At 44.2% G+C, this 17,600-nt stretch overlaps 1 protein-coding gene across 1 annotated transcript in view; it reads right to left on the bottom strand.

Annotated features, from left to right (window-relative positions):
• OSBPL8 (oxysterol binding protein like 8) overlaps window positions 1-17,600 on the bottom strand; it is a 370,739-nt gene that overhangs the window by 297,550 nt on the left and 55,589 nt on the right. The window contains exon 3 of the mRNA XM_029597145.1: window positions 16,827-16,964. Coding sequence (XP_029453005.1) covers window positions 16,827-16,964 — 138 coding nt within the window. The remainder of the gene's footprint in view (window positions 1-16,826; window positions 16,965-17,600) is intronic.

Below are 17,600 nucleotides of genomic sequence, written 5' to 3'. Positions count from 1 at the left end.
TGTAGCAAGCTATACAGAAGTGTATGACATACTTGGCTCTGATGCATGCCATACCCAAACCAATACAACAGCAATTTTATCTTTTTACCAGTTAACTCCCTCTCAACCCCTCCCACAACTACCCAACCCTTTGTCAGATAAAGTCCTACAAATGAAACAGTGGACATCATCAGCAGTCAATACTCATAGAAGACCATGCTACGTGCCATGCCCCATACAGGAATGAGGATACAGACTGCATCCAAATGTCTTTTCTTGTCATTCAGGGTGCCCATCTTGCCAGAAAAGAGTTCCATAAGAACGTCTGTGGATCTTGTTATGCCAAAACATGAGTGTAACATGTCTCCAGCAATGGAAAATTGAGGTTCTGGCCAAAAGAATCACCCTATGGGTCCACAATTTCTGTAAAGCAGTGTCTATAAAATAAAAAGTCCCCAACAGAGATACCTTAACACTGAAGAATAGCTTCAAACCAAGAATTCTCTCCATATATAAAAATACTTTCTTCTAAAAAACTTGGATCTTCATGCATGATCAAAAGGAATGGCCCAAATTACCCACTCCCAATTTACATTTCAAAATTATCAGAAGGAGCCACTCTGGCCAAATATGCCCATCTCTGGGGAAAAATAAGAACTTGTTAGCAATCTTGGGGTAGATTTTATAAAAGTACGCCCGCACGTACTTTTGTTCGTGCACCAGGCGCAAAGGAAAGTATGCCGGATTTTAATAGATACACGTGTAGCCGCACGTATCCTTTAAAATCCGGGGTCGGCGCGCGCAAGGCCGCCCAAAATCAGCAGCCTGCGTTCGCCAAGCCACGCAGCCTGCCTCCATTCCCTCCGGAGCGGCCTTGGAGGGAACTTTCCTTCCACCCCTCTCCCCTGCACCTTCCCCTACCTAACCCACCCCCCCAGCCCTATCTAAACCCCCCCCCCCCCCCCACACACACACTTTTGTTTTAAAAGTTACACCTGCCAGAGGCAGGCGTAACTCGCTGGCGTGCGATTCCCCGGCCGGGAGCTGTTTTGGAGACCTCTGCCATGCCCCCGAAAAGCCCCCGGGCCGGAACCACGCCCATGGCCCCGCCCCCAAATGACACACCGCCGCGACAAGTCCCCCCGACACACACACACACACCCCCCCCAGGAAAGGCCCGGGACTTGTGCACACCGCCGAGCCTATTCAACATAGGCTCGGCGCGCGCAGGGGGAACTTGGGGCAGGTTTTCGGTGGGTACGTGCATATCTTACGCGCGTACGCTTTTGAAAATCTGCCCCAAAATAAGCTTACATGGCCTGTATGTGCAGAATAGCCACTTGTAAGCAGTCAGATGGTTCAGGCTGTTGAAGCCTCTTCTCCAGTACATATCATACACTATTACTAAACAAGAAACAAAGACATAATACAAGGAAATGTTTACAATAGTCATTAAAATTTATGGCTAAAAAATATATATCTAATAGTCAATGAGTTCTGCTGTGAACCAAAAAGTTATTTGCCAAGTTATACTTCCATATTCATTTACATATGCTCATTGTATCCATTGTTTGTTTATCTGTTTTATTGTAAATAGTTTAGTTCACTGCATATTGTTTTCTGTAACCTAAGTTTGCTGTAAACCGATATGATGTAGCCACGAATACCGGTATAAAAAACACAAATAAATACATTGTATACATGACATTGTTTACCATACAATTATGGACACTGTAGGAAATAGAGACAGTTGCAGTTCACAGCTCTAACTATTTTATAGAAATATTTGATAATTATTTTATCTGACAGGGGTTGCTACTATACCTGAGGTTGCTTTTTTTTGGAAGTTACATTTGATTTCCTATTCTTGCAAGGCTTCTTCTGAATGTAACTCCTGCTCAAATCCAGTGGGGATAGTATCAACAGTAACACAAGGATGAACAAGCGTCAGCATCCAGAACTATCAATATAAATAGGACTTTCTTGAAGCAGCTTTTTCCAACAAAGAGTAAAGATGTTTTCTCCCATCCTTTTGGTCTCTATATTGTAGATTGTCTCCTAATATATAAAACTGACATTAAATATGTGCAATTCTCATTTTTGCAAAAGGAGAAGGAACCCCTTTTGCAGAAGCATGAAATCTACATCCAAGAATGCAGTCAGACAAACCCCACTCAGGTTAATAGGATGATGAACATCATATATACCAGGAAGCCTACATGTTGCAAAGAAAAGCAAAAAAAAAAAAAAAAAGGCAAACTTCTACATTTTCAAGTCTCAGAAATAAGTATTTATTTATTTATAAACTTTTCTATACCGATATTCGTAGCAACATCATATCTGTTTACTTTATAACAGCAGTAGGAAATTACATTGAACAGGGGGAGGCTAAAAAGGGATATAAAGGAACAGTAAGACTTAGCAAAGAAAAGACAGGAAAACCAATCAAGGATAACAGTTACTTAAATATAATACATATAGATAATTGTAGGAGTAAGTATGTCATAGTTCTTTCAAAAATGTAAGAGGGTATATGTACAGAGTTGAGCACCAGTTGCTCCATGAATGCAGTCACTGAATTTCAGACATCACAGTTTATTTTTTTCCCACGTTTATTAGTTTTCAGAAACAAACGAGACATGGTACACAACTGTAGTCAAGAACAAACCACACCAATATCTCTCAAAGAAAAAAAGAGAAACCTTTACTCGAGTGGCGGAACATTAGAATCATCTCCCTGTTAACCATAGATTCAATGTCTCAATTTTCTCTCCCCCCCCACCCAACCCCCTCCCCCATGGAGAATCTCTAAAACAAAACTTTATAGAAGTTTTACAAACATCTTATAGTGAAAAAAGCAAGTTTGCTTACTGTAAACAGTGTTTTCTGTAGTTAGAGTGAATGAGCCATGCTGATTGGGTGTGACGTTTCCCGGCAGCGCGGTTCGGAACCTTCTCCAATAGCAGAGCTTTTTGCTCTGCTCATGCGCGGGAGTTCCCGCGCGTGTACCTCAGTAGTCATCAACGGTTTACTTCAGTTGGTATGCAAAATCATGGACTATGTCCTTCCAAGTTCGCAAACACTGCCAGGGAGGTGGGCGGGTTCGCATGGCTCATTCACTATCTATGTAAAATACTGTTTGCAGTAAGCAAACTTGCTTTTTTCCATCGATAAGCGAGTAAATGAGCCAAGCTGATTGGGGAGACCCAAGCTGAGGATTGATACTTTCGATAAGACTTGAGGAGGAGATTGTCAGATCGCTCAAGCTATAATATGCAACCCAAACACCTAGGTAGCAAGCTCTGTGCACTTTGTACTCTGGTTAAGACTTCTCTCCCAACCAAACTGTCCACCTCTGCCTGGGGGCCTCGCAGGGCGTCAGAGGGAACAGTCTGTGTGACCAGATGACACAAAGTGAGTCAGGCGTGCCTCGATAAAATGAAGAAACGTTTCGGTACCCCAAAGTCCTCCATGCCTGTGGTTTCTTCGACACCCAAGGATCGTGGGGAGCTGTCCGAACCGCTCCCCCTCGCGGTCCCTCTGACTAGTACTTCCAAGGATTGAAGAGAGAGAGATTGATCCTCAATGGTCTCTCCACTCTCCCGGATCTCAGGGTCATTGGCTTCCTCGGCGCTGGGGAAAGACTGGGCCAAGCACCGGAAACGATCCCGTGTCAGCACAGACACCAGTCACTGTTCAGACACGGTTCCGGGTCTGGAGCAGATTCAGCGACCACCAAGCCGCCATCGAACCGGCACCGGCCATCGAAGGCCCCATCCTCCGGTGCCCCCAGTAGCCCGAAGTGTTCCCCACCAACACTGGTGCAGGATGCCGTGCCTCCTTGGAGACCCGAGGAAGAGCCGGTGACACCTCGTCCCCCTCCATCAGTCCTGGCCACCCAGGACTTACAGAAGAAGTTGAACTGCAGGGTGCAACTGGCGGTGCTCAAAGCACTACAAAGCGTTGAGCTGCCCGTGCCACCAGCCTCCAAGCCTCTGCCATCGATGTTAGCACCACTGCTGAAGCATCTGGTTGTCCTTCTTGGTGCCCTACCAAAACAATCGGTGCCCAAGGGGTCCTCGATGCTCCATTAGCCACCGATGCCCTCCACCAGAGAGATCCCAATTCTCAGGTCCTCTGAGGAGGAAGATATGGCTGGTACAGTGTAACCTCGCACACGGTTCCCTGAGCCATTATCGGTACCCTGAGGTGGCACAGACTGCAAAGGGGGACCCGACAAGGATTTGAGAAAAGAACTCAAAAAATTCAAGGAAAGTTGAAAATATTTGGAGCTCCACAGAACGCAAGGCAACTGTACTATGGAAAGGAAGAGACTGAAGGCGGACACGAGGATAGTAGCAGGCTGGGCATGCTCAGTCTGCTGGTCAAAGCTTCTAGAAACTTTGACAAACATTTTCCGTGTCAGGCTCCATCGGATGATATCACCCACATGTGAGGACTATCATTCTACTTGTCCTAGGAGAAAGTCCTTTTCGAAACTGCCATGCCAAGATTGTTAGAATTACAGGAGGTGAATAATTGTTGAGATTTCCTGTGAGCTTGTGTTCTTGCCTTATAATAGGCCAGAGCTTGCTTACAATCCAGTGCATGCAGAGTCTTTTCTCTTTGCGAAGTATGGGTTTTGGAAAGAACGTCAGGAGAGAAAGATTCATTTAAATGAAAAACAGACACCACTTTTGACATAAATTTAGGGTGAGACCGTAATAGCACTTTGTCTCACAAGAACTGTAGATATGGTGGAAAGTGGACCAAGGCTTGTAACTCACTAATTCGTTGGGCGAATGTAATTGCCACTAAGAATATTACTTTCCAAGTGAGGAACTTGTTCCATCATTGCAAGGGGTTTGAATGGACTGGACATGAGTGCAGGTAACAATACATTTAACATCCCACAGTACTGGTGGACAAATATCCCTTCATGAAGCGAGATACTAATGGATGAGTTGCAATGGAATTTCTCTCTACTAGTTGATGGTACATTGCAATAGCACTCGGACTCCGATGAAGTTTGAAGACCTGTCGAGACAAGTGGTATAGGTAGTTGAGTAGGAGCTTTGGAGAACAATCAAATGGGTTGAGTGTTTGTTTCTGGCACCAAAGTACATAACGGGACCATTTGAAGGAGTAATTGCGACAAGTGGAGGCTTTCCAAGAAGAGAGGAGAAAGCAGAGTTGCTTATCTGTAACATGTGTTCTCCTAGGTCAGCAGGATGTTAGTCTTCACATGTGGGTGACATCATCAGATCTGCATGTCCACAGTAGGGTCCCTCTTCAGTCTTGTAACAGAATTCACAAGCAAAAAAATAAAACAAAATGCAGGAGAACCCAACTCCGCGGGTGGCGGGCAGGTTTCCTGAGGACTAACATCTTGCTGTCCTAGGAAAACACCTGCTACAGGTGAGCAACTCTGCTTTCTCCTAGGACAAGCAGGATGGTAGTCCTCACATGTGGGTGAATACCAAGCTATAGGCTGCTCCCGGATACAACAATGACCAATAGCCACTAACTGGATGCCAACGGGCACAAAAAACTACAGTGCTGTTGGTAACAGAGGGAGGCAGCATGAACCCTAACACTGGGCCCTAGGTAGGGAGAGCTGGGTTTAAGGCTGGAAGAGATTGCGAAGGACAGATTTGGCCAAAGCTACTGTCGTGCTGACCATCCGCGTTCAAGTGGTAGTGGGTAGCGAATGTGTGTAAGGAATTCCACGTCGCAGCCCTGTATATTTCAGTCATGGGAAGTGCCGGTAAGTGGGCTGATGCCGCCATAGCTCTCACAGAATGAGCCTTGACACAGCCTCCAAGCTAAAGACCCATCTGCACATAGCAGAAGGAGATACAATCCACCAGCTGGTTGGACAGAGTTTGCTTGCTCACCGCAACTCCCAATCTATTCTTGTCGAAAGATAAGAAGAGTTGTGTGGACTTCCTGTGGCCTGCTGCACATTCTAGATAGAAAGCTAAGGCCCTCTTGTAATACAAACTGTGCAGTGCCCATTCGCCCTGGTGTGAATGAGGCCTCGGAAAGAAGGTGGGCAGAATGATTTGACTGATTGAGGTGAAAATCAGTCACCACCTTAGGTAGGATCTTAGGATGCGTATGCAGAACCACTCTATCATGAAAGAATTTCGTGTAGGGCGGATATGTCACCAAAGCCTGAAGCTCACTAACCTTGCGCCCTAAAGTGACCACCTTCCAGGTGCGAAACTTCAGATCGCAGGAATGCAAAAGCTCGAAAGATCTTGCACGAGCCATGACAATACCATGTTGAGGTCCCAGGACATAATGGGAGGCCGGAGGTGAGGCTTCAGCTGAAGCAGACCCTGCATGTACCAGCAACACCCTTCATTGCAAGCACTGATAGCACTCAGGTGTATCCTGATCGAATTGGTTTTCAACCCAGCCTCTAAGAGTTGCCACAGATAATCCAGCAGCATCGGAGTGGGACAGGCGAATGAATCCAAGCTATGACCCTCCCACCAGAAGAACCTCTTCCACTTCAGCCTGTAAGACATCCTGGTGGAAAGCTTCCTAGCAGCAACCAGCACCTGAGACACGTTATCAGAGAGGTCAAGGGACTGCAATACTAGCCTCTCAACATCCAGGCCATCAAAGCTAACGACTTGAGGTTTGGATGGCCAGCCTACCCCAATCCTGTGTAATCAGATCGGGGGAGGTCCCCAGGCTGATCTGATCTCTGATCAACAGGTCCTGCAGGAGTGGGAACCAGACCTGTCTTGGCCAATAAGGAGTCACCAGGATCATGGTCCCTTTGTCCTGATGGAGCTTCAAGAGAGTCTTCATTACCAGCGGAAGCAGAGGATACGCATACAGAAGACCCTTTCCCCAATGATGGGTAAAGGCGTCTGTCCAAGGCTGGTAGCCCGTCCATCCTGAACAGGGAGCAGAAGTGGCTCACTTTGCTGTTGCATAGGAGGAAGATCCAGTCCACTAATTTGGATCCAGCGCCCACTCGTGTGGTCAGAAAGCTCAACTCAGGCAGTCCGCAACCACATTCTCTATCCCTGCCAGGTACACTGTTTGTAGGAATATGCCTTGTGACAAGAGCCCAGTCCCATATCTGCACTGTCTCTTGACAGAAAAGGAACAAATAGGTGCCCCCATGTTTATGTACCATATCACCACCTGATTGTCTGTCTGAATCAGGACCACTTTCTGGGACAAGCAATCCTGAAATATCCAAAGTGTAGCAGATTGCCCAAAGCTCCAGGAAGTTCATCTGGCATTGAGATTCTTGAGCCGACCAATGACCTTGCGTACAGAGGCTGTCCACATGTGCCTCCCAACCCAGGAGGATACATTAGTGGTCAGTACTACCTGGGGTGGGAACTTGGAAATGGGACCCCCCTGCTCCAGATTGGACAGGTCCTCCCACCAGGATAGGGAGACTTAAAAAGGCTGTGTAATGCAGATATGTGCATTGAGGTCCTGGGTCGCCTGTGTCCACTGATACTGCAGCATCCACTGCGCTCTGCGCATGCAGAAACAGGCCAAGGAGGTAACATGGACAGATGCTGACAAGTGACCAAGACGAAGCAGAAAGCGAGCCGAAACCTGTCGGCATCAGCGGACCAAACTTGCAAGAGACAAGAGGGCAAGCGCTTTATCATGGGGCAGAAATGCCCTGGCCTGAACTGTGTTCAGTCTTGCCCCGATGAATCCCAAGTGTGGCATTGGGATGAGATGGGACTATAGGCAATTGATGACAAACCCCAGAGACTGCAGCACCCAAACAGTCAGATTGAGCATGGAGATAGATCTTTACTGATTTGGGGGGAGTGTGAGCTACAGCAACACAGGAAATTTAATCAAAATTGATGGCAAGATGAATGCAGCATCTTAGAAAATATTAGAGGAAAATTTGCATTCATCAGCATGGAAACTATGCATGGTGCACTCTTGGACTTTCCCACATGACAATGATCTGAAACAAGACCCAGTCGACCCTTCAGTGACTGCAGCAGAAGAAAGTGAAGATTCTGGAGTGGTCATCACAGTCTCTTGACCTCAACATCATTAAGCCACTTTGGAGAGAACTCAAACATGCAGTTCATGCTAGAAAGCCAAATAATTTACAGGATCTGGAGGCTTTTTGCCAAAAGGAATGGGCAACTTTACCACATGAGAAAATAAAGGGCTTCATTCAAAACTTTCACAGAAGACTGCAAGCAGTCATTGATGAAAAAGGGGACAATCTATGATATTAAGAACTAAGGGTATGAAAACTTTTGAACAGGACCGTTTTATTATTTCCTTTATTGCTATGGTTTAATGATTGTCTATTCTGTGATGCATAAAATAGTTTAATTTGAAAAACATTAAAAATAACAAAAGTGTTTTGTCTGATCACTCATGTTTTCTTATAATGTCACACATCTTACAGATTCTGCCAAGAGTACGTAAATGTATGAGCACAACTATGGTTGATGATGGCACATAAAAACCAATTGGCTCAGCCTATCTGCCTGATTATCCTAGAATACACTGAGAGGGATATATCCCAGCTATAGAAGTATGAGTATTTGTAGAATACCACTCCCTATCTTAGTCAGATTTTGTTGTCCTCGGGTAGATGAGCATACAATCTGCCACTTAAACCAATACCCAGTCCCCAATTATGTAATAATCTAAACAGCTACTGTTGTCCAAATCACTTGGTTTCTATACTGAGGCCATCCGAAGAGGCTGGAGAGATGGATCACTGCTGTCAGACAGGAGTAATGGAAGCAAGATCCTATTGGGCCTCATCATTACGAACAGGGGCGGATTTGGCCTATCGGGCATGCCCTGGTGGGCCGGTCACCCCAATCATGTGACATGTCTCCGAGAGTGGAAGTCAAGACCGGTGGAAACATTAGGCCTGGGCCTAGGGCGCCGTGAGCAGTGGTATCCCGAGGGGAGCCAATGCCCCCGGGCGCAGGAAGGCTCCCCTCGGGATACCACTGCTCGCGACACACAGCAGGCAGATTGGCAGGGCCGTGGTGAAGCTCACGTCACCTCCTCCTTCCTGCCTGTGCGGCCCCGGAAGTAAACGTTGCTGGAGCCGCGTGGGCAGGAAGGAGGAGGAGCATCAGTGCGTGCAGAAGAGGAGCCGCCGCCGCGAATCTCAACTCGCAGCGGCCCGAGAAGAGGAAGAGGCCCGGTAGCAGGGCCGCTGCAGAGCCCATCCTGCGGCGACCCGCGAAGAGGAGGCCCAGAGGTGAGAGAGAGAGGCTGAGGGTCTATAGAGTGTGTGTGCGCGTGTATGAGATGAGTTGAGAAACTGTGTGTGGGAGTGAAGATCTGAATGTTTGCAGAGACAGCATGTGAGAGCCTCTGTGTGTGTGAGAGAGACAGCATGTGACAGTGAGAGCCTGTGCTTGAGCAAGATAGGCTCTCTCTCACTCCCACATGCTGTCTTGCTCAAGCACAGGCTCTCACTGTCACATGCTCTCTCTCATACAATCATTCATACACACAGTCTCTCACTGGCACATGCTGTCTGACTCACACACATAGGCTCTCTCTCACTCGTGTGTGAGAGTCAGACAGCATGTGCCAGTGAGAGACTGTGTGTATGAATGATTGTATGAGAGAGAGCATGTGACAGTGAGAGCCTGTGCTTGAGCAAGACAGCATGTGGGAGTGAGAGAGAGCCTGTGTGTGTGAGACTCAGATAGCATGTGGGAGTGAGAGCCTGTGTGTATGAATGATTGTATGAGAGAGAGAGCATGTGACAGTGAGAGCCTGTGTGTGAGAGAGAGAGAAATGCAGGTGAGATTGAGAACCTGACTGTGTGTTTGAGGGAAGAAGATAGAGAGAAAAGAATTAGAAAAAAAGACAATATAAAAGGAATTGGCAAAAAAATAAGAAAGGGAAGGTGGGGAAAAAAAGCCTGTAACCAACCTATTAGAAAACTAAGATCAGACAGCAAAGGTAAAAAAAATAAATAAATTACTTTTTACTGATTGGCACATGTAATCTTTGGGAATATGCAAGAGTAACACTTTCTCTATGCGGATCTCACAATGTACGAGATCCGCATGGAGAAAGTGGAAGCCCATGGGGCCTGCACAGAGGAGGCAGCAGAATGGGCTTCAGTGTCAGTAGCAGCAATCGGCACCTCCCCAATAGCCAAGCGGCATCAGTGACAGTGGCAGCAGAGGAATGAGAGAGGTTCCGAGTTTTAATTATTGAATGTTATTTGATATATGTGCTGTTTTGAAATATTTTATTGGTGGTACGGAAATTTTCAAAAATTTGTATATGAGTTAAATTACTGGAGGTTCTATTCATCAGCAGTTTTGAAATATATATTTTTAGTATGAGTTTCCTATTGTGATTGATGTTTTAAAGTTCTTGATTTTATTGTTTGATGTTTTATGAGGAATGATAGTATTTTCTGTTTTTCCATTGCTGCATTACATATAGTCTAACTTGTTGTGATTTCCAGTTTAGTTTGTGCATTTCTGTGTATATTTTATGGTCCCTTTATTCTGTATTTGGTGACTCACCAAATTGTATGTGTAATTGGATACCCATGGGCCAGTATGGAGAAAAATCCCCCAGGCCACTATTTTCCCACAATCCGCCCCTGATTACGAAGACTACCTGCTCACCACCACTCCAGCTTCCAAGGTGTGGCACAGCCCGGCCACTGTCCTGTCTATATCTCCAGAGAGAACAAAGAACATAAGGCTTGCCATACTGGGTCAGACCAAGGGTCCATCAAGCTCAGTATCCTGTTTCCAACAGTAGCCAAGCCAGGTCACAAATACTTGGCAGGATCCCAAGGAGTAGAGAGAGTCCAAGCTGCTTATCCCAAGAATAAGTAGTGGATTTCTGCAACTCTACCTTAATTGTTAATGGATTTTTCCTCCAGGAATTTGTCCAAACCTTTTTTAAACACAACTACACTAATATCTTTCATTACATCCTCTAGCAACAAATTCCAGAGCTTAATTATGTGTTGAATAAAAAAATAATTTTCTCTTATTAGTTTTAAATGCATTACCCAGTAAATTCATTGTGTCCCCCTGGTCTTTGTACTTTTTGAAAGAGTAAACTGATTGCTTACTTGTTCCATTTCACTCATTTTATAGACCTTTAACATATCTCCCCCTCAGCCGTCTCTTCTCCCAGCTGAAGAGTCCCTAACCACTTTAGCCTTTCTTCATAGGGGAATTGTGCCATCCCCTTTATCATCTTGATTGACCTTCTCTGTACCTTTTCTAATTCTGCTGTATCTTTGAGCTGTGGTGACCAGAACTGAACAAAGTACTCAAGATGAGGTTGAAACCATGGAGTGATACAGAAGCATTATATTCTCTGTTTTATTCTTCATTCCTTTCCTAATAATCCCTAGCATTCTATTTGCTTTCTTGGCTGCAGCTGCACACTGAGAAGATTTCAATGCATTTTCAATGAGGACACCTAGATCCTTTTCCTGAGTGGTGACCCCTAATGTGAAACCTTGCATTTTGTAGCTATAATTTGGGTTACTCTTCCCTAAGGGGTAGATTTTTTAAAAAAGCGCGTTCGCGTACTTTTGTTTTCGCACCAGGCGCAAACAAAAGTACGCTGGATTTTATAAGATACGCGGTTAGCCGCGCGTATCTTCTAAAATCCTGGATCGGCGCGCGCAAGGCTGCCGATTTTGGGCAGCGGGCGCGCGCCGAGCCGCGCAGCCTGTCTCCGTTCCCTCCGAGGCCGCTCCGAAATCGGAGCGGCCTCGGAGGGAACTTTCTTTCGCCCTCCCCTCACCTTCCCCTCCCTTACCCCCCCCCCCCCCCCCCCCCGGCCCTATCTACCCCCCCCTACCTTTATCCATGGATTTACGCCTCCCGGAGGGAGACGTAAATCCACGCACGCCAAGACTCTACCCGGGATCGGTTCCGGAGGGCAGGGCCACGCTCCCGAAATGCCCCAGGCCGAAACCACGCCCCCGGTCCCGCCCCGCCCCCTTCGAAAAACCCCGGGACCTACACGCGTCCCGGGGCTCTGCGCGCGCCGGCGGCCTATGGAAAATAGGCGCGCCGACGCGCAAGGCCCTGCTCGCGTAAATCCGGGCGGATTTACGCGAGCAGGGCTTTTAAAATCCGCCCCTAAGTGTATCACTGTGCACTTGTCTACATTAAATTTAATTTGCCATTTGCATGCCTAGTCTCCCAGTTTTGCAATCTCCTCTTGCAATTTCTCACAATCCTCTTGTGATTTGACAACTCTGAATAATTTTGTGTCATCGGCAAATTTGATCACCTCACTTGTTCCCATTTCCAGGTCATTTATAAATATATTAAAAAGCATCGGTCTCAGAACAGATCCCTGGAGCACTCCACTATTCACCTTTTTACATTGGGAAAATTTACCACTTACCCCTTTGTTTTCTATCTTTTAACCAGTTGCCAATCCACAATAGGACATTGCCATCTATCCCATGACTTTCTAATTTCCTAAGCAGTTGTCAAATGATTTCAGAAATCCAGATTCACTATATCAACTGGCTCACCTTTATCCACATTTATTTATGCTCTCAAAAAAATGTAGCAAATTTGTGAGGTAAGACTTCCCTTGGCTAAATCCATGTTGGCTTTGTCCATTAAACTATGCTTATCTATATGTTCAGCAATTTTGTTCTTTATGATAGTTTCTACTATTTTGCCTGGCATAGACATCAGACTCACTGGTCTGTAATTTTCTGAATCAGCCCTTGATCCTTTTTTAAAAATTGGCGTTACATCAGCTACCCTCCAGTCTTCAGGTACCATAGATGATGTTGATAGTTTACAAATTTCCAATAGCAGATCCACAATTTCATTTCTCAGTTATTTCAGCACTCTAGTATGCATACCATCTGGTCCATGTGATTTGCTACTCTTTAGTTTGTAAATTTGCACTAGTAAATTTTCCAGGTTCACTGAGACTTGTTTCAGTTCCTCTGAATCATCACCTTTGAATACCATTTCTGGCATGGGTATATCTCTCAAAATTTTCTTTTTCTATGTTTTTTTGTAAAAAATGTACTTATCAGTTCATCACTCCATACTGGATCAAACGGGCAAATTATTATAAATGTGGTTGTTTGCAATTACTGAAAAAGTATCAACCAAAAGAGTCTTCAATTTACTCCTCAATAATTAAAGTCCTTTACAAAAAAATCCTGAAGGAATAGCCAAAACATTTTTAATTCAGAGAATTTTGTGACTTATCTGAATCATGATGTCATGCACAACCATCTCCTTCACGTATTACTATTTGCTGATCATCCTGGTTTAGGTTACTCAGATTAGTCTAGTGAACCTGAAGAGCAACTTGTTCATAAACCAAGCTGAGGTCAGCTAACGTTTCGCTACTCATGATTTGAAATCATCAGTAGCGGTGTACCGCAACAGAGAAATATATGGATGTTCAAAACCTACAATGAGTTGTGCCTTGATACAGCCAAATGGCGAAATGCTAGCTGACGGCTTGGTTTATGAACAAGTTGCTCTTCAGGTTCACTAAACTAATCTGAGTAACCTAAACCAGGATGATCAGCAAATAGTAATACGTGAAGGAGATGGTTGTACATGACATCATGATTCAGATAAGTCACAAAATTCACTGAATTAAAAATGTTTTGGCTATTCCTTAAGGATTTTTTTTGTAAAGTACTTTAATTATCGAGGAGTAAATTGAAGACTCTTTTGGTTGATACTTTTTCAGTAATTGCAAACAACCACATTTTTAATAATTTGCCCATTGGATCCAGTGTTGAGTGATGAACTGCTAAGTACATTTTTTTTTTTTTTTTACAAAAAACCATAGAAAAAGAAAAACATTTTTGAATAATAAAATTAAAGAATTAGGTGGTTGGAAGTTTTTAAGATCTATGATTGAAACAACCTTGAAAATGCAATGTTAGTCTAACTAGAATGGGCATAGAGTTTCTGAGGTCTTTTTCCTCCTTGACACAACATCTTTTTAAACCATAAAATTAAATTGTTTAAAGTGTCAGATACATGTGAAGCCTTTTGTTTTTTGATTTGCTATCTTTCATCTTCACATTTACCTGTTAATATGTTGGAATTTTTATGGGTATCTCTCTCTTACATGTTCCTCAGTGAATACTGAAGAAAATAATTCATTTAGCCTCTCTGCTATGGCTTTGTTATCCTTAAGTGCTTTAACCTCTTCATCATCTAATGGTCCAACTGATTCCCTCGCAGGCATTTTACCTCAAATGTACCTGAAAAGGGTTTTATTATGTTTTTACTTGCACAGCAAATTTCTTTTTAAATTTTCTCTTTGCCTTCCTTATCAAAGCTTTGCATCTGACTTGCCAGTGCTTATGTTGTTTCCTGTTATGTTCATTCAAATCAATTTTCCATTTCTTTTTTTTTTATATTATATTTATTAAAGTTTTATAGAAGCATACAAAGTAGAACATAAGCCGACATTTGTTCATTGCACCCTCCCTTCAAATGTAAGAGTGGTCCATACAAATAAAGAAAACCAACAATCTGGCAACAAAGAGGTAAGAGCCCCTGAATGAACAGAGGAAATCACAAGGGTAAGATAAAGACCCAACTTTGTTAACAGCAGTGCAATAAAAAACAGTCAAAATACAGAATACATAGCGTAGAAGATTAGATAATATGGTCCTGAATATGGTCCTGAATATCCCCTCCCCCCCCAGGGCCCCCTTTCTTTCTTTCTTCCCCTCCCCACCCCCCCTTATTCATGCATGGCAGGCATCAAACAGACAGTACATAAGGTGAGTATATAACCATATTATAAAGCGATAGCTTTAAAGAGAACCATACCATAACCAGAACATGTCTAAGAACGTGAGCGTGACCGTAGGATGAGCATATTGGAAGTGTGAGTAGAACTTCAGGTGTGGACAGACGAACAGTAAATGATCTTAAAGAAAGCACTCATTGATCATTCATTCGATCGCTCCCTGGTCTGGGACCCAAGGGTCCTGGCAGTTAGTATGTGGCAGTTGTAGCCGTGGAGTCGTATCATTATGACTAATCGATTTCAAACGGCCCCTTGGTGTTTGAGGGATGTCGAGGGTCGAAGATATGTCTAAAACAGGGCCCAAATCTCATCATCCTCCATCCCGGGCTTAGAGCTCTGGTGCTTTAAAAAATACATTTCGTGTGCGCAAAGGAGCAACATTTGCTGAAACCAGTGGTCTACATCTGGCGTGGCCTCATCTAGCCATTTGGTTAAAATGATCTTTCCAATCACTGACGCCTTAGCAAGAAACCGCATCAAGTGAGCTTTTTTAGGCATCATCAGTGGGAGAGTGGATCCAAACAACCACAGGCGGGGGTCCAAGGGAAGGGGACATTGCTAGAGAGAAGCACAGAACTGCAGCACCTCCTGCCAGAAACTTTGAATGTTGGGACAGTCCCAAAAAACGTGGTAATAAGAACCTGGGAATTGTCCACATTTTTTGCAAATTTTCCATTTCTTAAAATATGTTTCTAGATATTATAGCTTCTCACACCTCACCTTTCAACCATGCTGGTAGTCGTTTAGTCTTCTTTCCACCTTTTCTAATGCATGGAATACATCTGTTCAGGGCAACCAAGATATTATTTTTAAACATCCATGCCTAAGCTAAACTGTTAACCTTTGCAATTGCTCCTTTCAGTTCTTTCCTATTTTCCTCATTTTATCATAGTCACTTTTTTGAAGGTTAAATGCTGTCATAGTAGATTTCTTTTTTGCACTCCCTCCAGTTAAGTCAAATTTGATAAGGTTGTGATCACTATTGCCAAGTGCTTCCAACACTGTTACCTCTCGTACCAAATCCTGTATTCCACTAAGGACTAGGTCTAAAATAGTTTCCCTTCTTGTTGGTTCTTGTACCAGCTGCTCCATGAAGCAGTCATTGATTTTATCTAGGAACTTTACTTCTATAGAATGTCCTAAATGTAACATTCACCAGGTCAATACTGGGGTGACTGAAATCACCCATTATTACTGTGCTGCTGATTTTGTTAGCTTCCCTAATTTATTTTAGCATTTCATTGTCTGTTCATTCTGGCCAGTTTGACAGTAATACACGTCCATTACTATTTTATCCCCTTTTTCACCTGAAATTTCTATCCATTAAGATTCAACATTGCATTTTGTTTCCTGCAGAACTTTTATCCTGTTTGACTCGATGCTCTCCCCTAAAACAATAGTTTGTACAAGAGAAGCAGTTTGCACTACTGTCAGCTTCTCAGCCAGAGTATACTGAAACTCCAGTCTTCAAGTTCTAAACATAAACAAGGATAACCATTCAAGTATGATTGCTCATTTCACCACAGGGTTTCAATAAATCAAATACAAACTCTCTCTCAGCATGGGTTATAACCCATACAAGTTCAATAACAATTTCAGCTATCTTCAGGTCCAGTCTTACATAATTCACATCATCATCCAGTACCAAAGTCAACAATGCAGCTACTCATAAGCAGGTTCAATTTCAGTACTCTCTGTGCTCACATATAATCCAAATATCCTTTGGCTCACTTCTTGCAGAATATCATGGAGCTCACTTTCCAGGTCTGGCAGTACCGCTAAGCAACCATCAAGTTGCTAGATCATCTCTGATCTCAGAGAGTGAAATCACTGGTTCATTGCCAGGAAGCTTCATATAAGGTCTTTACATATAGCTCAGGTTACTTTCATGAGTGCTCTCCAGCGGCTCAGGAAACACCAACCTCCCAACCAGACAGACCCCTTGTGCAAGACGCACTAGCGGTCATCCCTTACAACTGCTTAGCTTGAGAGGTTTATACTTATTTTACAACCCTTCAACACAAACAGATGGTGTCTCTTACCATGGCACTGGATAATGTTTGAACTGTGTGTTGCTTGGACCAAGTCTTTGGTGATCATGCAGTATGCCTCTTTTCCCTGGCGCTGGGTCATCTTTCCAGCTGTTACAAGGGAAATGTCATCATTGTTTCCTGTCAAAGCTAAACAAAAAATAAAATCACAGGATGGTTCAGTACATTATTTGTGACTTTCTTTATGGTTACAGAAATTAGAAAGCAAATGTTGCTTACCTGATGTAACAGGTGTTCTCACAGGACAGCAGGATGTTAGTCCTCACAAATGGGTGACATCGAGGATGGAGCCCACCACTGAAAACTTCTGTCAAAGTTTAAACAGAACTTTGACTGGCCCCTACTGGGCATGCCCAGCAAGGCACTGACCCTGCAGCCAGCAGGGGTCTCCCTTCAGTCTGATTTTCAAAGCTACAGGCAGTGCCTAGAAAGTAAAAATAAAACGAACCCAACACCGCGGGGAGGCGGGCGGGTTTCGTGAGGACTAACATCCTGCTGTCCTGTGAGAACACCTGTTACATCAGGTAAGCAACATTTGCTTTCTCACAGGACAAGCAGGATGGTTGTCCTCACAAATGGGTGAGTACCGAGCTGAGGATGTCCCGACTTGCACCAAATGTACCCAACGGTGTGCAGCAGGCACAACAACTGAGGAAAAATTTGGGAAAGGGCATCCGCACCCTACCGGGTAGGTGGAAGGGTGTTGGTACATCAGGTTGGAAAAAGGTTACGCAAGACAGATTGGCCGAAGATGGAGTCCTGTCT

Source organism: Rhinatrema bivittatum, chromosome 4 (genome assembly GCF_901001135.1).
Source record: "Rhinatrema bivittatum chromosome 4, aRhiBiv1.1, whole genome shotgun sequence".
Lineage (NCBI taxonomy): Eukaryota > Metazoa > Chordata > Amphibia > Gymnophiona > Rhinatrematidae > Rhinatrema > Rhinatrema bivittatum.
This window is presented reverse-complemented; position numbering and strand designations above follow the sequence as displayed.